At 51.1% G+C, this 14,483-nt stretch overlaps 7 protein-coding genes across 7 annotated transcripts; 3 read left to right on the top strand and 4 right to left on the bottom strand.

Annotated features, from left to right (window-relative positions):
- Positions 1-25: 25 nt before the first annotated feature.
- FIBRA_00261 (uncharacterized protein) lies at positions 26-1,311 on the top strand (the record flags this gene model as incomplete). The annotated part of the gene is made up of 5 exons (XM_012322160.1): positions 26-214; positions 278-350; positions 408-811; positions 871-1,191; positions 1,243-1,311. The coding sequence occupies 5 exons, from the start codon at positions 26-28 to the stop codon at positions 1,309-1,311; spliced, it is 1,056 nt and encodes a 351-aa protein (XP_012177550.1).
- A 298-nt stretch (positions 1,312-1,609) lies between these two features.
- Positions 1,610-2,703, bottom strand: FIBRA_00260 (uncharacterized protein; the record flags this gene model as incomplete). Its single annotated transcript, XM_012322159.1, has 2 exons — positions 1,610-2,438; positions 2,507-2,703. 2 exons carry the CDS (start codon positions 2,701-2,703, stop codon positions 1,610-1,612), a joined length of 1,026 nt encoding a protein of 341 aa, XP_012177549.1.
- A 375-nt stretch (positions 2,704-3,078) lies between these two features.
- On the bottom strand, positions 3,079-4,176 carry FIBRA_00259 (uncharacterized protein; the record flags this gene model as incomplete). The annotated part of the gene is made up of 2 exons (XM_012322158.1): positions 3,079-3,919; positions 3,980-4,176. The coding sequence occupies 2 exons, from the start codon at positions 4,174-4,176 to the stop codon at positions 3,079-3,081; spliced, it is 1,038 nt and encodes a 345-aa protein (XP_012177548.1).
- A 345-nt stretch (positions 4,177-4,521) lies between these two features.
- On the bottom strand, positions 4,522-7,151 carry FIBRA_00258 (uncharacterized protein; the record flags this gene model as incomplete). Its single annotated transcript, XM_012322157.1, has 18 exons — positions 4,522-4,655; positions 4,714-4,864; positions 4,918-5,014; positions 5,073-5,096; positions 5,154-5,221; positions 5,274-5,328; positions 5,394-5,506; positions 5,559-5,636; positions 5,695-5,768; positions 5,821-5,858; positions 5,908-6,008; positions 6,065-6,282; positions 6,360-6,483; positions 6,547-6,722; positions 6,797-6,812; positions 6,867-6,886; positions 6,943-6,961; positions 7,017-7,151. 18 exons carry the CDS (start codon positions 7,149-7,151, stop codon positions 4,522-4,524), a joined length of 1,641 nt encoding a protein of 546 aa, XP_012177547.1.
- A 651-nt stretch (positions 7,152-7,802) lies between these two features.
- Positions 7,803-9,348, top strand: FIBRA_00257 (uncharacterized protein; the record flags this gene model as incomplete). Its single annotated transcript, XM_012322156.1, has 2 exons — positions 7,803-8,522; positions 8,584-9,348. The coding sequence occupies 2 exons, from the start codon at positions 7,803-7,805 to the stop codon at positions 9,346-9,348; spliced, it is 1,485 nt and encodes a 494-aa protein (XP_012177546.1).
- Positions 9,349-10,052: 704 nt separating this feature from the next.
- On the top strand, positions 10,053-12,273 carry FIBRA_00256 (uncharacterized protein; the record flags this gene model as incomplete). The annotated part of the gene is made up of 4 exons (XM_012322155.1): positions 10,053-10,438; positions 10,504-10,606; positions 10,663-11,024; positions 11,082-12,273. 4 exons carry the CDS (start codon positions 10,053-10,055, stop codon positions 12,271-12,273), a joined length of 2,043 nt encoding a protein of 680 aa, XP_012177545.1.
- Positions 12,274-12,716: 443 nt separating this feature from the next.
- Positions 12,717-13,595, bottom strand: FIBRA_00255 (uncharacterized protein; the record flags this gene model as incomplete). The annotated part of the gene is made up of 3 exons (XM_012322154.1): positions 12,717-12,800; positions 12,853-12,907; positions 12,973-13,595. The coding sequence occupies 3 exons, from the start codon at positions 13,593-13,595 to the stop codon at positions 12,717-12,719; spliced, it is 762 nt and encodes a 253-aa protein (XP_012177544.1).
- Between the last annotated feature and the right edge of the window lie 888 nt (positions 13,596-14,483).

Below are 14,483 nucleotides of genomic sequence, written 5' to 3'. Positions count from 1 at the left end.
GGTGTATGCAAGTATCTTTCTAATCATGTCAAAACGTGGCGCATCTCCACCGCCTCAGGGCGCCCTCATCAAAAGAGCACGCTCATCTTCCCCACCTACAAACCAAATTGCTATATCGTCTTCAAACGACGAGCGACAACAAGCTCTTATTCGCACTGTGCAACGAACAAGTAGCCTTGAGGCGCCAATTATCAGTCTGACGGGTTCGCATGGGGTAGGTGCCCTCCGCGGAGCATGTATAGGCGCGTTCACGAACGTAGTTAACGCGAGTGTATAGGCAGAAGTTATGAGTTGTAGGTTTGATCCTACTGGACAAAATATTGCTGCTTCTTCAGCAGACCGCAGCGTTTGTATGCTACTCACGTTTCTGAACTTTCTGGGCACCTCGTTAATCTCCGTTTGGCTAGCACTTTGGCGAACGTATTCGCCCAACAACAACTATGGCCTTTTGCCTAATCTCCACAAAGCTCCCATTCTTGATCTTCAGTGGTCCTTATTCTCCCAAGTCTTGTATACAGTCTCTGCGGACCAAACATTAGTCGTTACTGACCTTACCACCGGACAACGCGTGCGCAAATTACGCGCTCACCGTGGTATCATCAACTCGCTTGACAGAACAATGGGAGGAGGTGCTGGTGTTGAACTGGTTGCAACAGGAGCAGACGATGGGACAGTGAAAATCTGGGAGGGCGGAGACGAGGGCACAAAAGCTCCCGTCAGTGTGTTTGAGATAGGTTGTCCAGTCACATCTGTGTGTTGGAGTGCGGATGGCTCTAACATTTATGCTGCCGCGCTTGACAACGAAATCCATGTCAGCACATTTTTCATGCTCGCTAGCTGCGAGTTGTGGTGCTCATCCATCTTTTCTAGGTCCTCGACGTTCGCAAAAATGAACAAGTGTACACGCTGACTGGTCATACTGACACGCCAACATCATTATGCCTTTCCCCAAATGGCTCCTTTCTTCTCTCGCCTTCTTTCTCTTCACAAACCATCATTCATGATGTTCGGCCTTTCTCGCCTTCTCCCGCCCGTATACACCGTGTTCTGATGGGTGCGCCTGCTGGATTTGAGAATACGCTGCTCAGAGGGGCATGGAGTAAGGATGATAATGGCCGTCGTGCGGCGGTGGGTGGTGCGGACCGGACAGTATGTATATGGGACGTCGAGAACGGCAAAGTGCTATACAAGGTTTGTCTTTTTTATTGAGCAAGTCTACGTAGCTAATATATATAACTCTAGCTGCCTGGTCACAAAGGAACAGTAACTGCTGTTGATTTTCATCCAAAAGAGCCTATTAGTTCGTATTAATCTGGTGATACTCTGGTGTATCCACTGAAAGCGTGTTTCTAGTTTTGACAGGAAGCAAAGACGCAACTATGCTTTTGGGTGAAATTGAACCAAGCCTTGGGGTGTAATTACAGACACGGTAGCTTCCTTGGTCGAGATTGGTTGAGTTCGTATCGTGCTAAGTTTATGCAGATAAAATATACAGCGGTTGCTAACGGATGTCAAGTTCCTGCCCGATACTTTCAAATCATCATCGCTATTGCTGCTCTATTTCGACATATACTTCAATCGAGGCCTGTCATTAACGTTACATCCCTGCTCACTGCGCCCTTTCTACGCCGCCCCAGAGCGATCGGAACGATCTTTTTCGTTCAGTATGAGGATCCCGTACGTCGTCTAGCATGAAACCGCATCGCTTGTAGATCTTCATCGCCGCGGGATCGCTCACATTTAGACAAATCTCCTCTTTAATGCCTTCTTTTGGTGCAGTTGAAGAATTCCCTTTGTGAGTCGAAGGCGCAACTCCCAAATAATAGCGCGTCACTGTATGCACCATAGTTTCCGCGATTCCTTTGCGCCGGTGATCCGGCAATACGAATACGTTCCGAATTGCCACTGTGCGTGGTGTAACTCGGCCCACGAGGATATAGCCTGCGACCGCGTCACCCGAACGGTACGCCCATACTTTTCCCTTATCCACGGCCTCGCGTATAACATTTTGCGCAACTTCGAGCGTCTGAGGATGGGTGCCATTCCTGGAGAATTCGACGTACAAAGGTGCAAGTGCCGCTATGTCTTCTTGGCTCGATGCCAACGACACTTGATTATGAGAAGACGGCGTGGACCAAGGAGGTAGCGATGCACGTGTGGCGCATAAAACCCAGCCTTTGACGCTCGGTTCTAATGCTGTGAGATGCACGCCCTTGGACTGCATATGGGCTACCCAAGCCTTGATGAAGGTATCCACTGCCAATTCTGGGCCAATAACCTTATCGACAAGATTGGGGTCAGTGATGCTGGAGAGATAGTTTGCAAGCATCTGTGCTGCTAGGAGTAAGTCGGCACCATCTTGCGCGCATGAAGTATCTACGTGACTGGGGCTTGCCATCATCCACGCGAAAGCCTCTGCATGCTTTGTGAGAGATAGTCTAATATGTGTCATAGAACACGATGACATGAGTGTCTCTAGGTGGTTGACACAGGCTAGGCAACGTACAATAATTCGTTCCCTCTATACACTGCTAGCAGGACCTTAGTTGGCCGGTCCCTGTGCGTTTGTGTTGCCGCTTGGATAGAGTCGGTATAGTCAAGGAGGGAACCGAGGGTAAAATTCATGGAATAAGTGTCGTACTGCGAAGCAGCCTCTATGAAGTCCTGTGGCTCATTAAACTGGACGATTCGAAGAGCGGACATGGTGTAAAGTCTGCTCTGTGCCCTTTCATGATTGTCGTCAATTTATATGGCCGCTCATGTACCAGCAGGCCTCTAGATGATCAGATTGGAAATTACGACAATGAGTCATTCACGCAGCCGCCTATTGTACTAACTATATGAGCGTAATTTTGACTCACGTCCTCAGCCTTAAACCTCGAAATGTCATGTGGCAAGCACTGCACATGCACACTGTACTCTCGGTAATGATCAAAGTGAGCGTTTTCATGAATCGGGCAGCGGTAAGTACGAGAGATGATCTATGGCTCACGCGCCGTAACGGTGAACGACAAAGCTGCATTCAATTGTCAGGTACACACAATATCGAACAGCAAGCCTTCCATGTGCTACTGGCATCTACTTAGAAGCTGTAGACATCTTGACACCTCTCCAGATTGACCGATACCACCCCATCCTTCCGGTATCCGGATCTCGTGCATCATTGTCCAGCATAAACCCACAGCGCTGATACACCCTCATCGCCACAGCGTCACTCACGTTTAAACAGACCTCTTCCTTTATACCCTCGCGTGGAACGATGATAGTATTTGGCTCTTGTTCTGGAAGCGATAGGCCAAGGTAATACCGCGTTACGGTGCGCACCATCGCTTCTGCAACACCCTTGCACCTGTGCTCTGGCGAAACAAACACACTCCGGATCGCAATTGTGCGTGGCGTGATCCGGCCCACCATGATGTACCCCGCGACTGCTTCTCCCGAACAGCAAATCCACGCCCTTCCTGCCTCCACGGCTTTCTGCATAGAATGGCAGGCCTCCTTTGGGGTTACAGGACGAGGTACGTCGCTCAAGAATGCAAGGCATAGAGGAGTAAGCCTCACTACATCCTCTGGCCCTGAAGCCAGCAATACTTGGTGCTGTGATGATGTGGCTAGGGATGGGAGGAGCGTCTTGCGGGTTGCGTAACATACCCGCGACCTGTACAAAGGCTCCAGGATCGTGAGACGTACACCGATTGTTTGCATTTTGGCGACCCAGGCTTCGATGAATGCATTAACCGCATCCTCTGGGCCCTTGACGTCGTCCACGAGACATGGATTGATCATGTTGAAGAGTGACTGCACGAGAAGTCGTGCACCTTGACGTAAATCAGTGGAATCTTTTGGACATGATGCGTCTACATGGCTCGGAGTCGCAACGGCCCATAGACGATCTTTTGCATGCCTTGTGAGAGACATCCTGAGGTATCACGATATATTTGAATGATATGGCACCGTATGTGATACACGAGAAACTTACAACAGTTCATTCTCCCTATAAATTGCCAACAACACCACATCTGGCTTTTCTGAATCAGACTGAGGTCTCGCCCGGATGTTTTCAATGTAATCGAGGAGGAAACCTCGAGTGAAATTCAAGAAGCAGTCGTCATACTGCTGCGTGGCCTCTATGAAGTCTAGGGGATTGTTGAACTGAACGACTCGTAGGATAGACATGGTAGCAATAGATGCTGCGCCGCGAATTCGTAAGGTTGATCACTTCATGTTGTTGGGGGAGTCAGAATGACTCGTCTCATGAGCGCTACACTCATGAGTATTGCCGCGCGAGCGTAACATGCACTCACTACACAATAAACCAACATTCTCAACCGAGGTTGTGTCCGTGCACTATGACAACCTGTATATCTCCGGCTACCCTAGCGACTGCGATTCCAACACCACACGATCAGAGAGACAATTCTCAGAGGTGGTTCACGCACGCTTGAAGATGGATCAGCGAAACGGTCCTATGTATATACTAAAGCCTAAGATCATTTGACATGCTGGTCGTAATATTCAATGTCACGTCGTTTTGCCATAAGTCTTTGCATTCACGGAGTCATCTTCATCGTCGCAGAGAACACCTGTCTCCGCATATGAACTATGTTTGTCTGCCCACGCAACCGCATCCCGTCTCCCGGTAGTAATGTCGACAGCTTTACGAGATAAAAATAACTCAGCTAAGACTCAACACGGGCCGGAAGAGATACTCACCGAACCAAATAACGAGGCTCGCCGCGGTGCACAACGCGAATAGGAACGGAAAGCCTTTCCAATTGTTATTCGTGTCGTTGATGATAGCCTGGATGACGTTCGGTCCAATCATCGACGAGGCGCGATTCGAAAGGCCAAAGAGGCCAAAAAACTGTCAACGAAATGAGGTAACAATCATACATGCCAGATCGCTAGTAGACGTACCATATTGTCGAAACCTGGAGGTGTCAATTCTGCCATCATGGTTTGGGAGAATGCGTAATATGGCGCTTGGAAGAGGCCGAAAACAACATTGTAAGCCCTGTGATGTCTCCATTGATGAGCGACTACCCCAGTCGAGAGAACGGGATGTCATTTACCAGAACTCCCATACATTGTGAAACCTTAGGCTATGTCAGCAACGATGTGGCACTATATATATAAAAGCAACTTGCCCAAACTTCTGCGTCCAAATTCCAATCATGCCCCAGAGCGGAATCAATATCGTGACGACGTTTGTGACCACGAACTGGATGTCCGCGTGAATAGTTTCTGGATGGCGCTGATTTTAAAAATCTTACCATTTTCTTCGTGCTGATCTTCCAGTACTTCTGGATGTACCAGAAGCCAAGCGTGCTATCGATCAGACAGCCTACGTCAGGAAGCGGTTCCCGGCTACACTCACCGGTACGATTACATACCTGACCGTGGAGGTTATGGCCTGTGCCAGCCCGAGATACGTATTCTGCAAGAAAGAAAAGGAGAATTTATCATTTTGGCAAATAGAAATAAGCGTCCCGGTTGTATTCAAGCCCTGTAAATGATGTATTGAGAGGTAGTGTCATTGAGTCCAACATAGGACATACATCGGCGAGTAAAAAGAATGCTACAAGGTAAATAAAGGTGTATGGGAGCTTCTGATATTGCTTTAGCGCGATCCATATCTATTGCCGAGCACCAATTAGGTAAATATAGCTGAACTAAACGCATGAGATGTCATACCTGCTTCCAGCCAATTGTGAGGTAATGCTCGCTTCTAGGTAGAGTGGGACCAGGCCGAGGCTCCTGGAAGATGACTTGACAAAGATTATGAGTAAGCCCAAACTTCACAACTGTGGAGACACTTACACCACCAGATTCCCGTTATGACCCAATATGCGTTGGTCCTTCAAGAAGATCAATATGAATAAGGAACAACAGAATTGGTCTTCATACAGTACAATGGTATAATTGTCGACCAATGAGTTGTTCGCGAGCGGGAGCAGAATTGATAGATTCAGACAGAGCGTGAATATATACCCAACGTTACTGTGCATCTAGAGTAGCTTGCATGAATGCGTGTTAGTTTAGAAAAATTCCGTATTCTGCTCACAGTGCTGATGTTGCTGATCCTATTCTTCTCGAGACTTTCCTCGAGCTCATACTCTTCTACAGAAACCTCGCCGCATTCATACTTCTCCCGCAAGCCGCGCGCATGCGGAGTGTTACGGGCGAGTCTAGGAAAAATAGCGGCGTAGAAGACAAGTGTTGCCCCATACGTCACGAATCCGATCATGTACAGCGCCATAGCTGCCCCCCAACGAGACGGAGCTGCCACATGGTGAGCAACAAACAGTCAACTTTATGAACCAATGCATCTTGAGAAGTTCAAAAATGGAGAAACGCACATGTCAAAGCCATACTGGCGAATTGGGCTCCCCAGCAAATAATTGTGATTACAAGCAAAAGCCAGCGTCCAAATGTTCCATAATCTGCCGCCGAGCCAATCGTAGTAAATATCAATGTCATAATCTGCGTGGTCATTGATTGCACGTAAGAGACGAGGTGAAAGATGCGATCGCGACGGATACACACAGCAAAGCTAACACCGTTGGAAACAAGCACCACAGAGCTTACTGCTTTTGTTCCACTGCCCCAAGGAAGAACACATTGTCCAGAAGCATCAGAAGCTGTACAGGATGAACCTGGCCCGTATACAGGATCATATCCTGCAGAGGTCGCAAGAGACTGGAATAGTGTCAGGGAGTAACCTGTTGATACACGTCGTGATAGTGCGGAGAAGCTCAACAACCTCGCCCCGAAGTATTCTCTGTGATCAGCATACCGTTGGGCCCGACACCCTGAGCACGAACGTCAGCTAGGGGTGTTGAAATCCAAGTGTTGCGTGTACATACATTATCTCCATTATAGTACACTGCACGGGCCATGCAAGTCAACCGATATCCAAATGCATAGCAATTAAGTACACACAATAGTAGCTCCAGAGCTCCTATAAAATATGCGTTAGCATTGCAGGGGGCGAAATTTGGAGATAAATGACATACCTTTCGAGTGACAAGTGGTTCGTCTCTTTTAAGCGGGGCAACTACTGCCACTTCGACCTCTATCTCCGGGGACTTGCTGATAGAGCCTACGACGATATCTTCTGTAGACAAGACTTGTTCTCCAGTGGGATCCATTGTGCGTCGAGTGCCTTCTTAACAGCTTGACGGGAGGATCAAGGTGAGTGGGCAGGAAACATCGACGGCAAATCTGGGGATCTGAGGCCATTGATATTTGAGGGGCTGATTCCCAGGGATATGCTTATCATGTGGAGTAGAGTGAGGTCTTTGAACTACCCCGTATCGATGTGATAGTGAGATAGATTGCAGGTCCAATGTCCATGCTGGCGCAAGCTTGTGGATTCCGAAGTTGATAGTGGATATCACCAGCTGACTCGCAGCGCTTCGCTACAGGGCATTGGCAGGGCTAAGACTGATGCCTTCAGGGCCAGAGACGATTGTGGGAGTAGAAACGCTTCTCAGGCTAGTCAAGTGCGCAACGAGGGATGAATCGACGACTCGACGGGATGAACCCAAGTGAAGCAATAATTTTGATTCCGTGCAACTTCAAACGAGGAGTCGGGACAAAAACGCGTTCGATCGCATTGTGACCGTCGTGACATTTGTGTGACGCAACGCGTCGAGAGCGCGTCCTTTGTTCCCACGGGCATAAATCAGTCTACATGCGCGTGTCGGCTGCACCGCACTGACTGGGCCCACCCCTCCCCTCTCCATCGCGAACACACACACACGTTGCTTTATCGCTCCTTTGTCTTTTTCGCCCCCGCCATGGTTTTCAGCTTTTTCTCTGGAAAGAAACAACAGCCTCTGGCACCGCCAGAATTTGTCCCTCTTCCTCCATCCCCGTCGCATCCAGCGACGCAATTGCCACAGTCGCAACTTGTATTCGAAGCGCAGACGCAGACTCAGCTGAGGACACCATCGCCTTCGGTTGCTTCCGTATCTCTGGTACATTGCGCTCCTCAGTCACCCTCGCCCGCCACCAAGATGGCACGCCTATCCGTCGATGAGCACGCGAGACAGGTCTCGCCCACCAGACAATCGACGTCGAGGATGACTGCTCCAGTATTTCCGACACAGTTTATTCCCCCAGAAGCAACGGCAGAATCACTCACTACCCATATATCCTCAATACCAGCAAAAGTCGTGCATAGTTACATCATATCCCAAGTCCCACGCGCATCTGAAGACATCCTCTCCGCTCTCGCGAATTTCTTCTCGGAGCTCTCTCCTCCGCCTCGATTGCACTGCGTCCGCTGTCATAAGGATTACACAGAAGTAGACAACGACGACCGCAGCTGCTTGGTGCCACACGACGACGAGAGTGCCGAAGTCGAGCGCGTCGGAAGGAACGCGAACAGGGGCGGCAGGTCCGCTGGCGATCCTGGAACGACATACGAGACAATCTGGGGGTGTTGCGGGAAAGTCACAGAGGGAAATGGAGATCAAGGCCCGCCGGACGGGTGGTGTTACGAGGGGAAGCATACGGTCGGTCTCCATATATCTATCCAATATACTAGACTGAACATCTCGGTATCATATTGTACAGACCGATACTAAACGTGCACGCTTCCGTGCAGACTCCACCCCTCAAAACGACAAACTGATTTCTTGCCTCCGCCTCAACTGCCATGGCATTCGTGACCAACTTCCGCGCGCATCGCTTCGCAAGCGGCGCCGGAGCGTGAATCTGAAGGAACCCGACACCGATGAGGACGCAAGTAAAGGGGATCCAGATAGCGGCGTGGACGAGATTGTTGGTAGGATACCTAAGAACAAAGGCAAGGGCAAAGAGAAGGCCAAGTCTGTGGATGACGAGCAGATGGACGTCGATCAGGACATGGAGAGCGCTAGCAGAGCAGGAAGCCCGCGCGGACGCCCTCGCGCTCGAGCGAAATCAACGACTACTCCTAGTGCTAATGCGCCCAAACGCCGGGGCAGGCCACCAAAGGCGAAGGCAACGGTAGAAACCGACGGCGAGGATGCGGATGCAGATGACACCACGTCGGTCAGGTCTGCACCGACTGCGCCAAAGCGTCGCGGGCGCAAGCCAAAGAGTAAGGCATACATCTCAGATTCTGACGCCGAGGGTGAGGAAAGACGGGGTCCACGAACGCGTTCACAGAGCCGAACACGTGCAGCAACGTCTTCCGCGACCCAGAAGCCGTTGAGTATGGCAGCTAGTGCAAGTGCAAAACCTAAGTCTCGCGTCAGGAAGGCAAAGGCCACAGATGACAATGATATAGACGTTTCAAGGCGGGGTGATGGTGATACAGAGGACCAACCGAAGAAGAAACGTAGGGTTGCTGCCTGAATTGGGCCGGCCAACCCTCGCTGCAGGCTGTCGCATGTAGACGAAATACCTGCTTTGGATGCTACATGGAAGCGGATAAGATCTGCGTGTACACCTGGTACGTCACACGACAGAAATGGGAGACTGGAAGCTCACATCAAATACCTGCAGATATGTTGTGATTGGGATCAAGAACCGCATGTTTCGACTCAAACTTGCCACTATGTATAACTTCCTCATCCTCTGCGAGCGCAAGATGGGCTAATTTAACGCACACTGCATTTATTACTATCTACGAGCTCGTTATGCCACTCACACTCCTTCTTACATACCATCTACTTTTATCTCCTCTTGTTGACTGCCTATTGGTTTTGGTGCTCGATTTTCACAGTTGTTGACGCCTAACAAATATATATATATCAATCTTGATCTCGCTGCGCGACTAAAACAATGACAAGAGATCTGGATGGGCGTCAGCTCTTATCACTCGTCCTTCATGTTGTGTTCGCGGCAGCTTGAGCCTGCTTTCGGGCTCTTTGCTTTATGCTTTGACCGCAGGCAAAGAAGGCCTTGCCGCAGTAGCCCAGAAGAACGAAATAGGACACGAGGATAATCGCATCCCGTGTGTCGGTAAATTCCTCTCCCAGCCCCCGAATACATAAAGGACTCCGCAGGTCTACCGTTTCTTCATCTTCATTCCCCTCTCTTCCTTGACCTCTGTGGCCATGTCGACCCCAATTGATGTCACTATCACCAACAGCAGATGCCCTCTGCCTCCTGAGCCCACTGCGCTGCCCGTCGATGCGCCGTTCATCAGGTTCCCGCCCTTCCCTACGCCACCTATTGGTGCCACCGTCGCACCTTTCAAGTCATTCAAGCCTTGCGGGATACGCATCGTTGATAACCTACCTGAGAACTACGTCGAGATCGACGGGCAGGGCATCCCTACCGCCGAGCTGCGCGTCAAGCACGATCTGACCGAGTCCGAGCTCAAGCGGAAGCGGAAGTCCAAGACAGTGACCACGTCTGATGGCAGTGTCCGCCGTGCAATGTGGTACGAAGAGTGGGACGCAACTGAGAGTACGCGGCGTACCATCACCCCCATCGACCCGTGCGTACATCCCTGCCGCGACGTAGAGTGACACCCGCGAACTCACCTTCACCGATGCACTGCAGGTCTCAAACGCGCGCCGATCGCCTTCATCAAGCGTCCCAAGACTTCAAGGCTACTCGTACGTGGCCTCCTCCCACCGCGGGCCTCTCCCAGCTCTGGGATGCGGTGTGTGGACTTTCACTCTTGTGGCGTGCAGTGCTGAACGATGACCATGCATACAGTTCCGTCTCTATGTCGGCATCATCAGCAGCATCCAGCCGCCCGCGAGCCGCAAACGCCTCCAGCAGATGCAGGCGGCGCAGGCGGCCGCCGATGCTGATGAAGATGACGACGATGACGACGATTTCGCCACTGTTGAGCCACAGGAGAGGCAGGTTGCCATGGTTGACGAACAGCAAGCGCGCGCAATAGTGGACGAACGGCTCGCGCAGACGAAAATGCCTCAGATGGACGAGGAGCGACAGCTGAGGCGCGAGAACTTTCGTGAAGCGAAGGAGTCGCGCATGGATGCGTTTTTTAATGATACCGAAACGAACATCAAGATCTTCCTCTCTTCTCACTTTCGTGATAAGGGTTTGATCTGGTATGCAAACGATTGAGATAATTTGATATCTATTGATTTGTTGTCTGTTTGTCACAGGTCAGAGCAACGTTGTCGTGATGCGCCAATCCTCTTGCGGTTCTTTCTCGAGTTCTTGCTCCGGAATCGCGTCCTTCCGGAACCTGAACACGAGAAAGGTCTGCGCCGAGCAGTTCTGGTCACCGAGCTAGCGCGAAAGGAGCTCCCCACCACTTTTGTGATTGGTAAAGCACTCCCAGATGAGTTCAGCTCTGGCTGCGAAGCATTGTGGGGCAATATGACCAACGATTCACTTTGGTCTGTTCTTAATCAGTCTGAAAATTCCAAGGAGGAGCCTGAAGCCAAGCGACGTAAAGTGGAAGATGTAGAAAAGAAGGAAGTGGATGTTATGAAGGAGGTTCTTGGTGAAGCTAACATAGAAGTCCTCACTCCTGAAGTCGTCAAAGGCTTCGAGCAAGAAGTGCTTAAGGACCACGCAACAGCGGAGGTGAATGTTGACGGTGCTCAAAACGCTGACTGGGGCGATGCTGGGTGGGGCAAAGCCTCTGGGTGGGATAATGCTGATGCACCAGCGAACGAGGGTTGGACTGAGCCTGCCACAGACACATGGAACGACTCAGGTAGTTCCTGGGACATCGCACCTACTCCCAATCCATTGATGTCCTTCCTCGGGCCCGCCATCCTCCCACTCACGCACACGACCGGCGTGATCGAGCGATCGACCCGACGTATCGTCGCGATCACGCCTGCGCCAGTGAGTGCAAAGGGCCCGCCCGCGAAGAAGAAAAAGGGCAAGAGTGGCACCGAGCTCGTTGAGGACGAATTGCAGACGCGCTTTGCGAAGCTGACGCTGGCGCCGTGGGCAGGTTGGGATTTGTACGAACGGTCGGAGATCAGTCTCCCAATGATTCTGCGGGATTCGCGGGGCGCGGTGGTCACGGAACAAGGCCAGGACACGATGGACACGAGCACCGATACAAACCCCAACCCCGCGCTGCATGACCCGTATAAGGACGAGATTGCCATTCTCATAACCCCGTCGGCCGCAGAGAAGGTAGTTGTGGGCATGGGCATTAGTGCGACGTGGATCCAGATCGCGCGGCAGGACCTCAAGGGTGTAGATTGGACTGATGAACAGACAGTACCTACGAAGAAAGGCAAGGGTGGTCTGGGTGAAGCTGGCGAGCCTACAAGGTTCTGGTACATGGAGCAGCTGATTTCCATCCTGCCTAGCTATCATACTGAAGCTTGAAGCGTCTCATTAATGCCGCTATAAATGTGTCTTCGCCGTGAGCTCGACAGTCCATTTTTTGGTCTCGCAATTCCTGCCTAACGGTCGTCTATTTCGAGCCTGCATAGTGTCATGTAGTATGAACAAGTCAAGGGAAAAATCGATTGCTTGGTTTGGGCATTATCGGTTAACTTCACACGAATGAGACTGGTATAACTTGACAATGATAAGGGGTGGTATGTGAATACAAGAGTTGTGTTACTGTCGCCGTGCGCGGAGTGTAGACCTGCGAGTGGAAAGCCAAATACGCATGCGGTAGCAAATTGATACTGCACGCTCACAAGTCTCAGAATACATACGACAACAGAAATGAGTATTCACGATGAGTCAGTGAGTAATACAGCATTTTTAGAGGCTTCGGACCGCATCCTCAGATTGGAGCAAACCCTAAACGGCATCCACTCTCACCTCGGCTCCGCATCTTCGGTAATATGAATAACATGGGGCTCACTTTCCGGGGTAGTTTTACGTCTTTCCTTGGTTGGATACTATGCCTGAATGTCAGGGTTGTACCAATCGTACCCTGACCGAACCACTTACACCACGCAGACGCAGCTCATTCGTTTTGTCATTCCGGATTACGAGGTTCAGGCCACTGTGGACGAAGCACGATTGGGATCAGTTACTCTAGAGCCACAGGACGCAAAATGCGCCACTCACTCTCTAAGACTGCTCATGTCTACATCAACCTCGGTATCGCCAAACATTGCGGAGCGCATGACGGACTTGGGATTCGAGTTCATGTACCTCAACGTGCACTCCGGCAGGACGTACGCGATCGACACCTGGCCGTCCTTCCCCGTCGCGTCCTCCTCCGTGACGAAGTAGTATGCGACGACGGGAGCGTCTTTCGCGGTCGGCATGCCGTCCGCATCGCGGCGCTCCTTTGCGAGCTTCTCTTTCGCGCTCTTGTGCGCGCTGCGCACGCGTTCAGGCACCTCGTTTAGCGGAACGCGCGTGAACTGGAGATAGTTGAGCGAGATTTGCGCGTTGTCGTCGCGTTCATGGCCGTCCATGAGCCGGCGCATGTACGCCATCACGTCCACGGGCTCATGCCCGCACTGCGCCTGGATCGCGAACCGGTCCGCGTGCTTGATATCTTTGAGCAGATCGAGCGTGACGATCGAGAGCATCCAGAGGTGCTCGACGATTTTAGGCACCGCGAGTGCGCGTTCGGCAAGCTTGAGCAGCAGGTCGTTAGGCGTACCTTCGCCGCATTCGACCTTGTGGCCAGCGCGCCTAGGACGCGAGACGTGTCGGGTACGGGAGATCTTACGCCACATGTGTGCTTATCAGTCAGATTTTCGACAAGCTTGCGAACAGTACCGGGCCTGCATGCACGGAGCGGAATGAATCAGTCCCTAGCGTGTCGTGACGCGTCAAACAAATGGGAGGTCGCGCACCCGTTTGCTTCGCGAGCAGACTTTTATATCGCGACGCAACAAGACCTTTTGGCACGCATCGCACGCGACCTCAAGATTGTCCAAATTCTCCTTGCGGACTTGGCGCGAGGGTCGCGTGCGGCCTCCTCGCGAATGGACGGGTTGACGACCTGAATGGACGGGATCCTGCGTGTTGGGAGAACATCGAGTTCTGCTGAATTTTTTTGTTCGCTCATTGTAGACTCGGTCAAAGCTGTGGGAGGGTCGAAAGCTGTGGCGAGTCGCGGACGGTTTCAGGGCGAACGCCCTCGCATCTACGGGACTTTCCATATTTAGCGGTGCTTCTCACGTCGTCGATCTGGATCTACGCGGGCGCCTGCGATAGGACTCGCCGCTGACAGCATGCACGCAATATGAGGTAAATAATAATAATAATATAGCATCTACAGGCTAGAGCAGTCTGTATCGCTCATCTCATAATCGAGAAAATAATAGGATTCGAGCTAGTCGAAATATCCATATCCTTCAAGCTCCTGTAATACTTACTATGACTCGAAACCTCTCAGGCTCGAAGCCACCTGGATTGGTATCCCAAGTTTTTGTCAATTCGCTATCCTTCAAGTCGCCATTTGAAGCCCGCTTTGAAGTGCCACATTTCGCTGTCCTCGAGTCCATGATATGGTACTCACCCTAGCAATTGTACTACAGACGTAATTGCGCATACCCGAGACTATTTTAGAGAGGAACTGACGTATGATTGACAACAGCGAAGTACAAATACATTAAAGC

Source organism: Fibroporia radiculosa (assembly GCF_000313525.1).
Source record: "Fibroporia radiculosa TFFH 294 genomic supercontigs, scaffold67, whole genome shotgun sequence".
Lineage (NCBI taxonomy): Eukaryota > Fungi > Basidiomycota > Agaricomycetes > Polyporales > Fibroporiaceae > Fibroporia > Fibroporia radiculosa.
This window is presented reverse-complemented; position numbering and strand designations above follow the sequence as displayed.